This window comes from Notolabrus celidotus, chromosome 20, assembly GCF_009762535.1.
Source record: "Notolabrus celidotus isolate fNotCel1 chromosome 20, fNotCel1.pri, whole genome shotgun sequence".
In the NCBI taxonomy this organism is placed as follows: Eukaryota; Metazoa; Chordata; class Actinopteri; order Labriformes; family Labridae; genus Notolabrus; species Notolabrus celidotus.
This window is the reverse complement of record NC_048291.1, coordinates 24255732-24272597: the sequence shown is the minus strand read 5'-3', so window position 1 is coordinate 24272597 and position 16866 is coordinate 24255732. Positions and strand designations below refer to the sequence as shown.

The 16866-nt window shown below is 39.6% G+C and overlaps 2 protein-coding genes across 2 annotated transcripts; both read right to left on the bottom strand.

The window, feature by feature from the left end:
- Positions 1 to 962: 962 nt before the first annotated feature.
- On the bottom strand, positions 963 to 7063 carry cdk21 (cyclin-dependent kinase 21). The gene is made up of 8 exons (XM_034711219.1): positions 6882 to 7063; positions 6387 to 6619; positions 3722 to 3854; positions 2663 to 2830; positions 2405 to 2514; positions 2240 to 2290; positions 1958 to 2090; positions 963 to 1760 (listed from the first exon to the last, which is right to left on the bottom strand). Exons 2-8 carry the CDS (start codon positions 6614 to 6616, stop codon positions 1683 to 1685), a joined length of 903 nt encoding a protein of 300 aa, XP_034567110.1. The 5' UTR covers positions 6617 to 6619; positions 6882 to 7063; the 3' UTR covers positions 963 to 1682.
- A 323-nt stretch (positions 7064 to 7386) lies between these two features.
- Positions 7387 to 14594, bottom strand: retsat (retinol saturase (all-trans-retinol 13,14-reductase)). The gene is made up of 11 exons (XM_034711217.1): positions 14352 to 14594; positions 13346 to 13528; positions 12958 to 13199; positions 11716 to 11917; positions 11430 to 11627; positions 10739 to 10858; positions 9660 to 9798; positions 9465 to 9574; positions 9199 to 9368; positions 8248 to 8407; positions 7387 to 8035 (listed from the first exon to the last, which is right to left on the bottom strand). The coding sequence occupies exons 1-11, from the start codon at positions 14509 to 14511 to the stop codon at positions 7887 to 7889; spliced, it is 1833 nt and encodes a 610-aa protein (XP_034567108.1). The 5' UTR covers positions 14512 to 14594; the 3' UTR covers positions 7387 to 7886.
- Positions 14595 to 16866: the final 2272 nt, after the last annotated feature.

Sequence of the window (16866 nt, the reverse complement as noted above, 5' to 3'; positions counted from 1 at the left end):
GCCTGTATTATATTTGTTATTGATGTGAATTTATAATGAAAAGTTCTCTTGAAAGCTTTCAACCCAGATAAATAAAAATAAAATGTATGTGCGCTATAGCCTATCAGTTGCAGACGTAATCTAAATGCAAAAATAAAAAATATTGCACCTCTTACTACAGCAACCCCCAACTTAAAGCCACTTCCCACGGCTATGTACTTAGGTGACTGCTGTGTTGCTTTCTCTTTTTTGTCTCCTTGTACATCATTTAAATGTAATAAAGAGATTAAGAAAACAAATAGGTGTCTGTTAGACCTTAAACTACTCAACATGAGAGCAAACTTTTATATTGGGGTGAGCTATAGGGGGTGAACCATAGACTGTATAAAATATGGACGTAGTATCCGTGACGTCACCCATCTGTTCCTGAGAGCTGTTTTGAAGCAAATCGACGGCAGCAGCCATATTGGTAATGCGGAACTCAACTAGGCAGAGTGTGACGTAGTGTGAGTCTCTTAGCTAATGGCTGTGTGTTCCCGACCGGGAGTCACGTCAGTCATGTCCTTATTTGGGCAAAACTCATAATCTTAATATCTTCTTAACCGTCACGTTAGAAAAAAATTCACCCCCTGTACAGTGTGTGCCATTAGAGAGATTAGCGTTGTAGGGCCAAGCCGTTTTTTGAACCAGGCTGTAAACATGTTTATTAATGCTGCAAAGATCGTCTTTTTCCCATTCATATCTATGTGGTTTCCGGTGTTTCTGCAGCCAGCCTCAAGCGGATTTTCGATGTATTGCAGTTTATATCACTTCCGCATTGGCTTCGTTTGAGACCGTTGTTTGCCGCTTGGGGTGAACTGGGAGTTTCAAACAAGCAAAGGGAGCAAAAATGTCCACTGATACAATAGGTGTTGTGCAACACTGCCATCTACTGTTCATACTTTGCAACTGCAGGGACACCTTTCAGTCATCAAATGCAGAGACATGTTTGACAGACTTATTATTTATGGAACAGATTCATCACAGTTCAACCTGTTTAGAAAAATATTTTGTATACTCTGTAAATACAAACATAAATACAGATGTAATCTATACAAATGATTACACCATAAATGTCTTCACAAAAAAAAACAAAAAAATTAATCATATCCTCCACAGGTTACCGGACAAGAACAGAAAATCTTTTCAAAACAACATAAACAAACTCATCAACTCAAAAGTGCTCTTCATAGTGCTGTCAGTAGTTTAGAGCAAAAATATCCCTTACTTAAAAAAAAGAGTAACATGCAGCAAGAGGAACATGCAGCAAGAACAAAGCAGCATTATGATTTGTAAACATTTTCACATCTTAAACCAAAAATAAAAAAATGATAAAATACTGGTTATAAAGTTGGCAAAAAAACCAAATTTCTCATGTTTAGTTAATTAAGTGTAATTGATTGAACCGTATTACACTGTTTTATGTTTGTGTTTGAGATAACATGTCACCAGTGCCGTTTGTGCAGGTTTATGTTAAAAAAGTTGTTCCCTCAAACCTGACCACAGTTTTCCCCTGACGCTGGTGAGCTGATGTTAAAAGCTGCTCTCCTGGACTTCGATGGATTTCCTAGCTCCTGGAATGGTAAGCTCAGGAACATCAGGGACTGAGGAGGAAGAAGTGGGTGAAGCTTTTCTACTTCCTCCTCAGCATTCGAGTTAACTCCTCAGTGCTTCATGAAGAAAGGATGAGCCAGGGCTTTGGCGGCTGAGATGCGACTGCTTGGTCTGAATACCAAACATTGCTGCAGGGACCCAGAGAAGATTTGCACTTTAGTGGAACAGCTTGAAGATATGTTATGTCTGAAGTCTCAGTGCTGCTGCAGTGATCCTTTTTTTGTCATCACATTTAGCTACTGTACAGGCTCTGAGGTTCTCACATCTTAGACTCCCATACTGTGTGAAGTGTGAATTGTGTGTATGTGAAAACAGATCGGCTCACAGATAGCAGGTTGTTCTCGTCTGGTCCCAGGTTGTGCAGCAGCATGGTCCTGGAGACTTTTGGTGCCCAGCTAATGGAGTATGGGATGGGGCTGTCCTCGGGCCAGTCCTCCTCGCTGGGCAGACCGATCATCCTGGCACACAGTAAAGCAAAGGGATTATAACAGAATAAAGCTGATGCATCCACCATTATAACCATTATTATGTTATTTAAGGAGATTGCTTTGCAGGTTATTGCAGATTTCCTTGATGCCACATATAAAGAAAGAACAAAAAAGCTCACTCAAAGATCTTCTGCAGCTGTTGCACCTCTGTGTAGCCCTTTAACAGCGGCCTGTGGGAGAACAAATATCATAATGTAACTATATCTTGATTCTGGGAGCTGTACAGACTGTTCTGTAACTTAAATAAAGAGCTGTATGTCTCATCCAGCTAGACTCTCTGTTACCTCAAGAGGAAGAGCTCTGCAAAGATGCAGCCAGCGCTCCACATGTCCACTGAGGACATATAAACAGAGTTGAGCAGCACCTCTGGAGCTCTGTACCACAGCGTCACCACCTGGACGGAGATGGAAACAAAGACACACAGCAGAGAATGATTCAAAACAGGCGCCAAAAGGCAGAGAATAGGAAACTGGTATACAACTCTTTCACAGTCTTTTATATCTCTTCTATCCTATGACATGACAGTACGCGACCACGCTTACACCTGGAGTCAGAGCGATATTAAAGGCGTAAATGCGAGCCAGGCCAAAGTCTGCAATCTTGACTTCTCCCCGGCTGCTGACCAGGATGTTGTCCGGTTTCAGGTCTCGGTGCAGGATCATGTTTGTGTGCAGGTAGTCCAAACCTTGCAGTAGTTGCTGCATCACATCCTGCACACACAGAGAAGAGATATGACAGCACTTCTCTCTGGAACACAGGGCCTTGAAGTCTTTGTTTGGAAGATAAATATGTAGGGTTTTATTTGTTTGGGGTTTACAGGCGCCTCTATTTGCCTAGATTTGTGTTTTTTATTTCCTTATATTTCATGGTGCATTCAGGGGATTCTCTCTAACACATTAAACTGGGGGTTGAAACAACAAATAAGCATTTCTGCCTGAATTAAGTATACACATCAACACATCACAAGATGTTGGTACAGCTAGGACGATATAATGTCTGAACTTATGAGTAGAAGAAAACAAACATTGGTTATAACGGTTGATATAATCACAAGGTTCAAACACATTTGTGCAAACAAGTTTCTGTGTCTTTTCCATGTCTTGGGAATTCTGTGTACATGTGAAAAATATAAACATTTAATATGATTTCTGCTAATTTGCACTTTGGTGTCATTACTTTCACCTGAGACAAAGACAAAGAGAGTGAGTCTCTCAGCTGTATTTCAAATTCTTACTCACCACAGTACTTACGTTTATTTACTAGTTCAAGTTCATTATGTTGGTAAACAGGAAAATCCAGCTTAACAAGTTAGTTAAGAAACACTAAAACACACCACTGGCCTCAGGGACCACGGGGACAAGACCAGTGAAAGTATTGAAACCCATTGACAGATCCTTTGCAGGTTGTCATTTTAAAAGCAGTAAAAGACTTTGGCAGGGATCTTAAAGGTCACACAAATCTGTCTTATGTCAGACCAAAGAAATCACCTGTCGTATTGGCCTTAAATGGCCACATATGCACATGGTGTAATAAAAGTCCTTCATTTCTAGAGATATGTACAGGAACTTAAACACGTGCAGGTATACTATGAGATGCCACACCTTGATGCAGTCACGGCTCAGTCCAGAAGCAGGAACCTTGGACAGGTAGGTGGACAGGTCCTGGTCGATGTATTCCAGCACCAGAGTGAGGTCCAGGTTCCTGCCGTCGGGTACAGCCGATGCTTCCAGCAGCCTGGAGGTTTAGATCAGGAGACCAGAAACACATACATGAAAACATGTCGTCATATATTCTAGAGGGTTCTATCATTTGCAGCATAAATGGGATTACATGTACTCTGCTTGTCTTTATTATCTGATTTTGAATTTGTATATATTTAAGGCCTCCCCTCTAAAAATATTAAAGCTCTACCTATCTACTATATCCATATAATTTAAGGATTCTGAGTATATAGATATTTAATTATGTCAATTCATTTTCAAGCAAAAATGTTCAATATTTCCAGCTTTGTATATGTTATGTTATAAAGCCTTTCTTTTTTTAAGTCCAGTCAAGTCAATTTTATTTATATAGCACATTTAAAACAACCAGTGTTGGCCAAAGTGCTTTACAAGGTAATAAGTAAAAATACATGAAGACAACAATAAACAACAACATAACAGGATATTACTGTCCTCTTCACGAGGAGAAGGCCAAAGAGAAGAGATGGTTCTTCAACAAAGATTTAAAACATTCAGCAGTGGGGGCCAATTTTAACTGGAGTGGCAAGCCATTCCAGAGCTGTGCGACCGCTGCTGCAAAGGCTCAGTCCCCCCAGGTTTTAAGCCTTGTTTTAGGCACATCCAGGAGCAGCTGGTTTGTTGACCTCAGTGCTCGAGCTGGGTTGTGTGAACATGGAGAAGATCAGCCAAGTAGGATGGTGCCAATGCATTTAGGGCCTTGTACGTTAGAAGCGCAATCTTAAAATCAATCCTGTGACGGACTGGGAGCCAGTGGAGAGCACGCAGCACAGGTGCGATGTGCTCCCTCTTTTTCCTGCCAGTCAGGAGGCGAGCAGCCGCATTTTGAACAAGCTGCAGGCGCCGAATAGACGACATGTCTAAGCCCACATACAAAGAATTACAATAATCAAGCCTAGAAGTAATAAAGGCATGTACCACTCTCTCTAAATCCTTGGGAGGGAGATAGGCCTTCAACTTAGCTATGAGTCTCAGCTGGAAGAAGCTGGACTGAACCACAGAAGATGTTTGTTTTCCAAATTTGAAGGCACTGTCAAAATGAACACCAAGGCTCTTTAATTACAGTAAATAAGGATGATTTAGTTTTGGGACTGTGGTTGGACAAAAGAAGTAATTTAAAGGAGTTACAATCACATACTGAAAACACTTTAAGAACAAGAATCAAGAATCAGGAAATCTTTATTGCCAAGTGAGCCTGCACACACAAGGAATTTGACGTGACTGGAACATTGGTACTTAACAACAAGACAGTAAGGACACAACAAGACAGTTAGGACAATACAGGGTTCCCACTCTTTTCCAGAGATCATTTTCCAGGACATTTCAGGGACATTTTCAGTGATGATCAAGCTGGTATGACAGTCTAAATTTAGTTCCTAATTTAGTTCCTAAATAGTCTAATATGTTCCTCTCAGTGGAAATCTACATTGAAGACATGCAGTCTATGGTATCGATGAAATAATCTCTTACATGCTTAAAATTTCATAATTTTGATCTTGTCTTGTGTCTTCTGAACTTTTCGTGTTCATATAAAAAAAAATTCAAATCATTAATTTGAAAACCTGTCAGCTTTAAGAGTTCTTGTGTTTCTTCTTTATTGCCATCTTGCAGAATTCCCATTGCTTTGGCTTTTAGACAGGTAGTCCATATGAAGCTTTTGGAGACATTTCTGAATTGAACGTCATCTTCTTCTAGCAGACAACATTTTAAGAACAAAATAATTATTTTCCTGAGTTCTGAACATTTTTTATGCACCAAATTTTGCCTTTTCTGTACAATTTCATAATTTTGATCTTGTCTTCTGACCTTTTGTGTTCATCAAGAACATTTTCACATCATGATAAAAACTTTTATTTGAAAACCTGTCAGCTTTAAGAGTTCTTGTGTTTCTTCTTTATTGCCATCTTGCAGAATTCCCATTGCTTTGGCTTTAGACAAGTAGTCCATAAGAAGCTTTTTGAGACGTTTCTGGATCGACTTTAGTTTTGTTTTTGTGCTTGAAAGAAACTGCAAATGTACACATAATTCAGAAGGTGATTCATTTCTTTGCTATTAATAACACAATTTAAGATGGAAGCCTGGGGCCATAAAGAAATTGACCTTGGGCTGCAATTGGCCCCCGGGCCGTACTTTGGACATGCCTGTTCTACACCTTTATTTGTACAGATAGTTTTTTTTTTTTTATTTAGACTTTTTAAGGTTAGTTTTTAGGTTTATATATTTATTGTCAGGGTTCCCACGCATCCTGGAAAAACTGGAAAACCTGGAAATTTTCATATATAACTTTTAGGATTCTAAAGTCTCAGTAGGAGCCACTGGCCCTGAGGTATTCTGACAACATCATATGTGGCCCTCTTTGAAAAAAGTTTGGACACCCCTGGTGTAGAAGTACTTTCAACATAAATTCAACATTTACGCATTGGACAGTTCCATTTACGCACCATAATACCAGCTCCTCTGTTACACTGCGTCGATTTTTGGCACCAAAGAAAGTGGAAACGTGGATTTAAGGACTTGGTGAACTTACTTGATAATGTTGGGATGGTCGAACTTATTCATTTTGCGCAGCAGCGCCACCTCTCGGATCATGAAGGCAGGGATCCCGCTCTCTGTTGTGTCTCCATGGAAGTTGAACTTCTTCACCGCCAGGAGGCGCTGTGTCCCTCCCACCTCTCTGGCCTTATACACTGTACCATAAGTACCCTCTCCCACCTCTGCCAGCAGCTCGTAGCACAAAGGCTTGGTGCACACGTCCATGGTCTTACAATAAAATCAGAAATAAATTAAACAGAACTTTTCAATCAAATGTTTTTAAAGGTGCAAATTATTAAATATGTCGTCATCCATCTTTAGACACATTTTAGAAGCAGAATGAAGCGAGCTAACAGGTCCTGATTAAATTAAGTGTGCATGTTAGCTAGCAGGTAATTACCACCTGTCACTGACTCAATATTATAACATTGGTTTTAACAAGTGCAGAGTTTTATGCATTGTAGTACAGTTTATGTTGACTTTACTTTACCTCAATCTGCTGAGCTCTCTGTCCCCTGCAGGAAAATGTCGCTGCATCACTTCAACCAGCAGTAAAAAACTTCATAAATCACTCCCCCTTTATTCAGCAACTAATCAGAAAGCTCAAAATGTGCATATGGTTTAACCCACTCCTCGTACACGTGCTCCCTTGCTGCCAGCAGTGACACTGTGCACTCATGATGCGTTCAAGTGTCTGATTTTCAGTGATGTCTGCAAACATAAACAATATAAATAAACAAATGCACATAAAAGTGAGTTGTTTGAGGAGTGTTGTGAGATCAAAGAACAGACAGGATATAAAGTATATATAGTACATTAAGACAGGATATTTTGAGAATAAATAAATGATCATTACTCCTCAAGATAACATGATGTAGCCTGAGTTGCAGCAAAGCGCAATCAGTTGTAGTAAAAAAAAAAAATGGAGGAAAAATATAATATAACTCATTCATAAATTAAATAAACTATGCATTGGACACAAAACAGTAGCCAGCTCATTGTTTATATCCCTTTAATATTAAAGGGAGCTCCCTTTGTAAATGCGTTACAAACTGCAAATCAAGTATACCACAGGCACTGAATTCCAAAGGCATCTTAGAATAAAATAAAATAATAGTTTGCATAAACTACCACATCATCAATGGTTTAAAAAACCCATCTGCATCAACAGTAGAGGTAAAGTAGCTTTGATGAGAGGAACTGCTGAAGCTGAAAGCTTCTGACTCAGTCATGTGAAGTGCTATGTCTTACTTTAACAACTGTTTCAAATCCTTAGTGTTTAAACAGAAACGTTTGTACATATCCATATTTTCAAAGTGTCCCTTCAGTGCAGCGGATGAGTTGGTTTAGAAAACAAATTATTGCTTGTTTTTAGCGACAATACTTCTGTTAAGTGAAATCTGGAAGTCTTTGCACACAGGATTTTTTGTTAGATGAAAGCTTGTTTACGGATAAATTACAGTACATGGTCACTCTGCAAAGTGCGGTCAGGTATTTACTGTTCCTTCAGTTTGGCATTGATGAATCTGATTTTCTTTGCCAAGGCGATGGCATCCAGGTGAAGGTTGCGGTTCAGGATGACAGAGCCGCAGGTGAGAGCTCCGGCAAGAGCTCCGGCAAAGCCACACAAAAACACATCCTGACCTGCGATACACACACACACACACACACAAACACACACAAACACACACACACACACACACACACACACACACACACACACACACACACACACACACACACACACAAACACACACAAACACACACAAACACACACAACATTAAATACATTAATAAAGATAACTCCCTATAAAAAGGTGATCTCATGATAATACTTGCTGCACAAATGGACTCACCTGTGAGGTAGAGGTTCTTCAGGGGAGTCTGGGGTCTTAATGACATGCAGAGTTCAGGGTCAAAGCGGCCGATGCCGTGATCCGCCCCGTAGATTTCACCTTTGGGTGCGCCGATGTAGTACGTGTTAGTGATGGGGGTTCCAGCGTCAATGTACTCGATCTACACAAACACACGTAAAAAAAAAAGGAGTGTGAACATGAAGAAGTTATTTGAGATGCAAACAACACAATGTCTCAGACAGAATCAAATTATTTACAAAATCAGAAAGAAAAATGGTGATTTTGAAAATTTGATTTAGCACATGTTTATGACATCATCCTACGAACAGTCTAAATGAGCCATCATAAGATTGAAACCATTATTAACTGGATCACAAAATCAGATTTTCAAAATAAAAATCAAACCTCTGCAGCTGCAGAGTTTTAAAATTAAATATAAGGAGCAAATGGTCATAGATTTGTTGCAGAACCTCAAAGCCAGTTTTAGCAGCACATCATCTCTTTTTAAAGAGATCAAATAATGAGTTTGAGACTGTCTATGAGACTGGGGAGTCCTGGAGATCACAAGGGAGCTGGTTTCCACCTGATATCTATCCCTCTGTGTATGAAGTATGAAAACAGCCTGCAGTGTTTGCTCGAGTCTTGTGCGTCTGGGGGCCAGAGAGCAGCTCAGCACAGCTGCAAAAGCTATTTTTTCTAAAGCCTGCAGCGTTGTCATTTGACGTGTCCGGTTACATAGCTGTTGGCTTGACAAACCAGAGTTGATCTCAGGTTGTTGCTCAAGTCTCTTTCTTTGCTTGTATTGAAAAGCAGCTAAGAAGCTAAGGTAGGGAGAGTGAAAATATCACTCCACATTATGTTTGTAGAGGATATTCTGCATGAGGATAGATGTTTGTGTTTTGGCTGACACATTGAGCGATATTACACCTTTTTAATCTATTGAATTTTTACCTTGTCTCTTGTTATCTTGGGGAAGATATCCAAGACAACATCCACGGCCGTGTCGATGAAAGTTTGTTTCAGCTCTTTGTAGTCCTCCGCTCTGTTTGTCACTTTTGCGTCCTTCCATTCTTCAAACCACGAATAGTTGGCAAAACTGACCAGACTCAGGGTGGACTTTCCTAATGTGAAGAAAAAAGTTGTGGTTTTTTAAAAGCAACATAAAGAAAGTCGCTGCGACGTGTGTGTTAACCTAGCTTCACTCAAGAAGTCTGTACCTGGTGACTTCTCCTCCCAGGTTGGGTCTTTCGCTGAAGGAGAGGCGACGAACAGCAGAGGGATCTTTTTAGCAGATTCTTCTCTCGTTCCCTTCAAGTATTCCTCCACTCTGTCAAAGAAAACCCGGACATCAGGTGAATTTGCATTCTTGTTTTTCACATAAAGATATATTCCTTTAACGCCAGACGACCTACATCTCGTCAAAGTTGTTCTCAGTAAAGATCCAGTAGTTGTCTGCTTCCAGGCCCAGCTCTTCTTTGGTTCCATTCAGACCCACGAAAACACTCAGGCCGCCTTCCCCGTTCTTCATCATGCTCAGCTGCTTCTGGATGGCTGCAGGGTGACAGTAACATCATCAGAGCAACTTCACCAACATCTCACAGACAAAAAGCCACACAAGGACCTCACAGCATCTTTGAATTCATGTACAGTAAAAGAGACTTGAGCAATATTTATTACAATTTATAAACTGCTGTGTTCAGTGAAGGGGTTAATTTATTTATGGATGCACCACTGTTTATAAATCCCTCTTGTTTTGCAAAAAGGGATGCCAAACTAACTCATGCAGCAGACACAGACACATTGTGATGGTGGCATTTAAAGAGTCTGCAGTACATGGCAGCTTCAGTTAGCACAGTCCACGACATAACGGCTCCTTTTGTTGGTTTGAATGTCAATGACTCTTGTGTCTGTACGCCTTCTCTCCCTGTCTCTCCTGCACTCTGCCAATCCTGGGCACACAGTGCCACAGGAGCTGCATCTGTCAACACAGCTATCAGTAATGACATAATACATCATATCCTTTAATATCTTAAACATGTGAACATCTGGACATACATCAGCATGAGGAGGACTAACTCTGATGACTGGAACCGTGTTTGAGAAAATATGTTTGTTGTGTATTTTGAGTTTTAAGTTTGACCCATGTCCCATCTGTCAACATAGAGGAGGCAGGTTTTATGGCTTATACTGCAGCCTGTCTGTAGGGGGGAGCTCTACATGTTGTCCATGTCATGCTATCATGTCATCCATCATTTTTATACACTCTGCGCTCACAGTCAGGGTGAAATCTATCACTAACTTTAAAATAGCTCTTGTGACAGACCCTTTAGTTGCCTCTCTCACTTTTGTGTCGCCCATAAATTCAAAATCATGTTCATTGTCTAAAAAAAAAAGCAAGACGGCGACGTCACTGTGGCATTTTCACTTTTATTTATACCCGATGAATTCAAATTAAAGTATGTTGATGAAAGTGAAAACATGAATCTGTTACCTGGCTTGGCCTGCAGCTCTTTGGGCAGCAGTTTCTGGTAGGTGTTGAAGATGCCGGCGTTAGAGATGACCATGGGGGCCCGGATGTGAACTTCCTCCTGACCTTTCATGACGCTGACACCTGAAACCATCACAAGAAAAACAAAAACACAGCTCACATCACACCCATCCTTCAGCACCTTCACTGGCTCCCCACACAGCACTGAATCCACTCCAAGATCCTGCTCATCGACTACAAAGCCCTCAATAACCTCGCCCCCTCAAACCTGACCGACCTCCTCAAACCCCACTTCCCATCTCGCCGCCTCAGATCATCAGATGCCAATCTCCTGTCCCCCATCACCAAGACCAAGCACCGCACCTTGGGGGACAGAGTCTTTGCCATCCCTGCCTCAACTCTCTCCCTCTACACATCATCTACTCTGACTCTCTGCACTTATTTAAAAACCACCTTAAGACCTTCCAGTTTAAAAAAAACATACAATACATAACCTCTACTCCCTCCCCACCTCTGTCTTTCATCTGTTTTATTTATTTGCTTTATTTTTTTTCTCTGTAAAGTGACTGAGTACCAAGAAAAGCGCTATACAAATCCCATCAATTATTATTATTATTATTATTATTAAAAGCAGTCATCCTCTTTCTGAGAAGGTTGAACTTTGAGTGCAGAGGAACAGAGACCTCACACCCACCATAAGCTTCGTTGGCCTCATTGAACAGGATGCGGTTGACAGGGGCTCGAACCAGAACAGCTCCACCGGCGCTCTCAATAATTGGGATCATGTGGTAGGCAATTTCACTGGCTCCGCCTTTTGGGTACCAGGCGCCGTTCAGGTAGTGAGTGGTCAGCAGGCTGTGCATAGCAAAGCTGGCTTCTTTTGGCATGTTGCCTGCAGAACAGAGGAGGAGATAAAAGCTGTAAGAGAACTGCTGCAGAGATGAACAGATCAGAGTGGAGGAAACAGCTGCTTGGTGTACCATAGGTGCCGAAGATGTAGGCAAAAACAGCCCTGAGGTCTTGGTTCTCAGTCAGTCCGTTGACCACTTCGGTGAGGCTGCGGGGCGCCATTTCAAAGAAGGTGGACAGACGTCTGATCAGGCCGGTGTAGACTAGGAACTTAGCCAAGGGAGCGGGGCAGAGCTTCAGGACAGCCACAAACCAAATGCCCCGGCCGACTTTCTGGAGACGAAACACACAGAGGATGGCTGTTACACACTGACACACACACACACACACACGCACACCTTGATGTGAATACAATCAAAGTGGCTTTGTTGGGTAAAAGCTAAGACTAAGAAAAAGAAAAAATTAAGGCATACTTCTATACCAATCAAAAAGGCCCTTAGATCCATGGAACAAACATTTTAATGATATGCAATTATTTACTTACATTTGTGTCCTTTATGCTTATTTCAGCTAAAAGTTCCTTAAATGAAGCATTTTACACATAAAGTGTGCATCAAATGATCACCCTGCTGTTGTATCCCTCCTGTGTTGCAGTTTGCATACATGTGTGTTTGTGGATGACAGAGCTGGGCTTTTTTTGGTTTGTTTAGGCACTTAAAATACATATTTCACTTCACAATAAGAAGACAGTAAAAGTAGGGGTGATTGTCTTGGATGATTAAAATCATGTGTTTAAAAAATCCCTCAGGTGTTGCTGATAACAGGATGCACGTTCAGTTACAGTGACCATGACTCTTGGCTTTTGATAACTTATCAGTTAATCTCTGATTGGACGTTTATGCTGAATGTCAAGATTTTCTCTCAAGGTGTTCCTTAGATATCACACTGACAAGAATGGTCTGGATAACTCAGGAACAAAGGCACAGACTCCTCAAAGATAGAGAAAGTAACATTTCTTTATCTGTATGTCTGAGCTAAGCCGCTGTTGCAACTCAGCTGGGATAATATTATGTAACATATCTAAAAAGAGGTCTCACCAATTTCACTGAACTTTGATTTACCAACCCTTGAGCTGTTGATGAAAATCAGTGACAACACTGAAGTGCTAAAGTGCAGTTTGTAAACAGTTCACTGGGAGAAGAGACTATTTGGTCATTTTGCTAAATTCAGTAACTACAGGAAAGTTAATAAGTGGCAATAATCACTGAGATATATATATTTTACTTACATTTCTGCAGCTCTTTATGTTTCTTTCTGTTTAACATATCCTCTACAGCTTTATCTAAACACCCTGTAATGCAGAAACATCCCACCTTGACCAGCCTCAGGTACTCGTCGATGGCCTTCTCCTCCCCAGGGAAGCACTTCTTCAGCTCCTCAGGGAAGCGAGTCCTGCCGCTGTAGATCGGGTATTGACGGCGGTTTTCCGGAGGTCCAATCACTACCTGGTCAAACGGATTCGCCAGAGGCTCCCACTGCAGCTGTCCGTTAGTCATGCTGTCTAGCATGCAGCGGAATGGCTTGTGGTCCAGGAGCTCCCCGATGTAGTGGATTCCTAAGGGGGAGAAATAAAAAGCATGTTGACAAGGCAGGGTTTTACGTGACCAAGACTTGTCCCATCTGTTCCCATCTTATACGACTAAATCAAATCAGTATCAGTAACATGTAAGGCAACTTCTTTGACACATTCATCATCCTCACCAACATCAAACTCAAAGCCCTTCTCAGTGAACGTGTGGCAGCAGCCTCCAGCCCGGTCATGCTGCTCCAGGACCAGGACTTTCTTGCCAACTTTGGCCAGCAAAACAGCAAGTCCAAGCCCGCCAATCCCACTGCCAATGATAACAGCATCTAAGTCTGAAGGTACTTTACTGGCCAGGAAACCTAAAGAAAAGAGACAACAAACATTAAAATGACAGCATGGCAAAAATATATCCTTTACATAACCGATTTGAAGATTTGTGAATGTTTGATTCATATTTTTTCAAGCTGTGTTGTTTCAGTGTCACTTTTAGTCATTTAAACAGTTGAAATAAATTGTCATATTATTAATGCTTTTGCCCCCCTGAGTTAATCTAAACAATAAAAGAAAATTCAGTCAATGCTTCAAGTTTTTCACTGAAAATAATCATGATTCAAGACAATTGCAATTTTAGTGGGGGACCCAAACTCAGGTACATCTCCTATTCATAGTTGCTCTTCTTTTTTTGATTCAACAACCAGTTTAGAGCTTAATCAGCTTAAATAGCTTTTTTTTTCTATCAGTAGAATTAAAGTATAGGAAAGTATGCCTATTTGGGTACAACTGCAAAAAAATCACAGGTTAATTTAACATTTACAATTTCCTAGCAAAAATAAATGTTTAATTTTTAAATATAACTATTAATAAAATTGGTTTTGCAATGTTCAAATGGAAAAATGTGAAAAACTTAAATTGAAATAAGAATTTGACCACTTTATAATGTTTAACATTTAAGTCTATTATAAGAATAAGATCAATGTCAATGTTACAAGGTATTACAGGTTATTCCACTGCAGCCATATTCTTCTGAGACACCTGGCCTGCAGTGCAGAATACAGGCGATGCAATTGTTTCTTAGACTGCAGTTTTCAAAGGACATTTCCATTTTAGACGAAGCAAATTACACATTTCAGTTCAGTTATTGCAAAAACAACAACAATAAACACAAAAACATGATCCACCCACCTTGCTTCAGAACTTTATTTTTTTCCTTCATGTCATGAACCATCTTCTTCAGAGGTTCACGAGTGTCCGTCTCAAAGGGATTGGGCCCGGAGCTGCCGAAGACATATTTATAAATAAACACGACCAGAGCGACACACACTAACCCCACGCTGAACAACATGGTGGTAGAAGATTGACCAGGTGAGTGCAGGCTGCTGCTGACCACTCCGCTCACTGTGCGTCCACTTCCGCGAGAGGCTCGCCTTAGTACTGCATAACGGTTTGTCAGTTGATGAATCTGACCAATCACTGAGCCTCTACAGCGCGCGTCATACTGAGTCGACCAATGAACGTCAAGTTTAGTGAGAGAGCGACGCCTCTCACTAAACCAGCACTAAACGTGGAAAGTCGAGCCCCAGCTGTGTTACATAATTGGAAACAATGAGGTCTGCTTGACCTTAGGTCTTCTTTTGACTTAAAAACAAAAACCTAAAAGATTCCTTTGAAAAACATCTTTCAAAATAAAAAAAGTATAAAAAGTATACAATCATTTTTCCCCCTTTTGTTTTCAGCAGCCTTCAGAATTTATCTTTTTGAATTAAAACCCTCTAACAAATATATCTTTGATAGATTTTCATTGTCTTTCTTGAATTTGTAAAAGTGGCTTATTTTGTCTTAAGGCCTCTCCACGTTTTATATACTCACTGCAGGCACGTGGCATGGTATAGTATAGTTTTTAGCAGCAGTGGTAACTATCCAGGAATCCTGCAATACCTGTTTGCACATTGTCTGGCCTAACAGATATACAACTGGAGCACAATTGTCAACCAAAAAGAAGATGAAACCCCTCATTTACATGTCAACACATGTTATTTCTTGACTTTGATACTGACAATGTTGAGAACTGACATATTGAAACTGTTAAGAATTTATCTTTATTAGTTTTACTTGTAAACAATAAACATTGTTTATGTCTGTCTAATGCTTGAAACACAAAAAAAGTTTTTTCCACAAATATTTCATGACAATATTTGAGATTGTGTAAAATGTTAAGGGTGTCTGAAAACTTTTTTCACCACAATTGTCAACTAACATCAAGATTAAACCCTTAATTTACATGTCAACACGTCTTGGCTTAATATCCACATACAAACTTTTCACAAAGCTCTCCTAAGAATAATAAAACCCAAGGAAAAGTATGAGAGCTGGTTTAAATATCTGTCAAATCGTAGAAAGTATTCCTCAATGTAAATGTTTTACTGCAATTTAGATAAATGGTGGAGAAAAGTTTTCATACACCCCAAATATTGCATTGAGAATCACTCCTAGGTCTTCAAGTGCAATTTCTTTTAGTACAGTCACAGCCAAGTTTATTTATTTTTTGTTCAGCTTTGAACACATTCTCTGTTATTTCTTGACTTTGATACCGACAATGTTGAGAACTGACATATTGAAACTGTCAAGAATTAATCTGTTGATTTTTCTTGTGAACAATAAACAAAAAGAATATCATTTTTATTTGTTTATGTCTGTCTTATTTTGTCTTAAGGTCTGTTCACATTCTATATAATCACTGCAGGCATGTGGCATGGTATAATATAGTTTATAGTAGCAGATGTAACTATCCAGGAATCCTGCAATACCTGTTTGCTCATTGTCTGCCCTAACAGATATACAACTGGAGCACAATTGTCAACTAACATCAAGATTAAACCCTTAATTTACATGTCAACACATCTTGGCTTAATATCCACATACAAACTTTTCACAAAGCTCTCCTAAGAATAATAAAACCCAAGGAAAAGTATGAGAGCTGGTTTAAATATCTGTCAAATCGTAGAAAGTATTCCTCAATGTAAATGTTTTACTGCAATTTAGATAAATGGTGGAGAAAAGTTTTCGTACACCCCAAATATTGCATTGAGAATCACTTCTAGGTCTTCAAGTGCAATTTCTTTCAGTACAGTCACAGCCAGGTTTATTTATTTTTTGTTCAGTTTTGAACATTTTTTTCTGTTATTTCTTGACTTTGATACCAACAATGTTGAGAACTGACATACTGAAACTGTCAAGAATTTATCTTTGTTGGGTTTTTTTGTAAACAATAAAGAATATATATATATATATATATATATATATATATATTTATATATATTATTTGTTTATCTGTCGAAAGCTTGAAAAAAAAAAGTATTTTCCACAAATATTTCATAACAATATTTGAGATTGTGTAAAATTTTAAGGGTGTCCAAAAACTTTCTAAGCTCTCCTTAGAAAAATGGGCTCAAAGAAAAATGAGATCTGCTTTAAATATCTGTCAAAACATAGAAAGTATTCCTCAATGTTTTAGGACCCTCTTGAAAACAAGATGCTGCATCTCAAGGGGCTATTCTGTAATAAATAAATTCCAAATTCAAATGGAAATGTTTTACTGCAATTTACAGAAATGCCACATTGATGTGAGAAAATGTGATGTGCTTAATACCCTGTGTTAATGTGATGCTGAAAATCCTTCATTGATAGAAAACATGCAGAG

Bases quoted from the DNA above. Each gene is read 5' to 3' on its own strand.
- cdk21 (XM_034711219.1), bottom strand. From the start codon at position 6,616: ATGGACGTGTGCACCAAGCCTTTGTGCTACGAGCTGCTGGCAGAGGTG. The intron at 3,855-6,386 runs GTAAGTTCACCA...CTAAACCTCCAG, and splicing joins GACCATCCCAACATTATCAA to GCTGCTGGAAGCATCGGCTG. The intron at 1,761-1,957 runs GTGAGCCGATCT...GGGTCCCTGCAG, and splicing joins ACGAGAACAACCTGCTATCT to CAATGTTTGGTATTCAGACC.
- retsat (XM_034711217.1), bottom strand. From the start codon at position 14,511: ATGTTGTTCAGCGTGGGGTTAGTGTGTGTCGCTCTGGTCGTGTTTATT. The intron at 9,799-10,738 runs GTAACAGATTCA...GTCACCCTGCAG, and splicing joins AGAGCTGCAGGCCAAGCCAG to CCATCCAGAAGCAGCTGAGC. The intron at 9,369-9,464 runs GTACAGACTTCT...TCTTCACATTAG, and splicing joins CTGGGAGGAGAAGTCACCAG to GAAAGTCCACCCTGAGTCTG.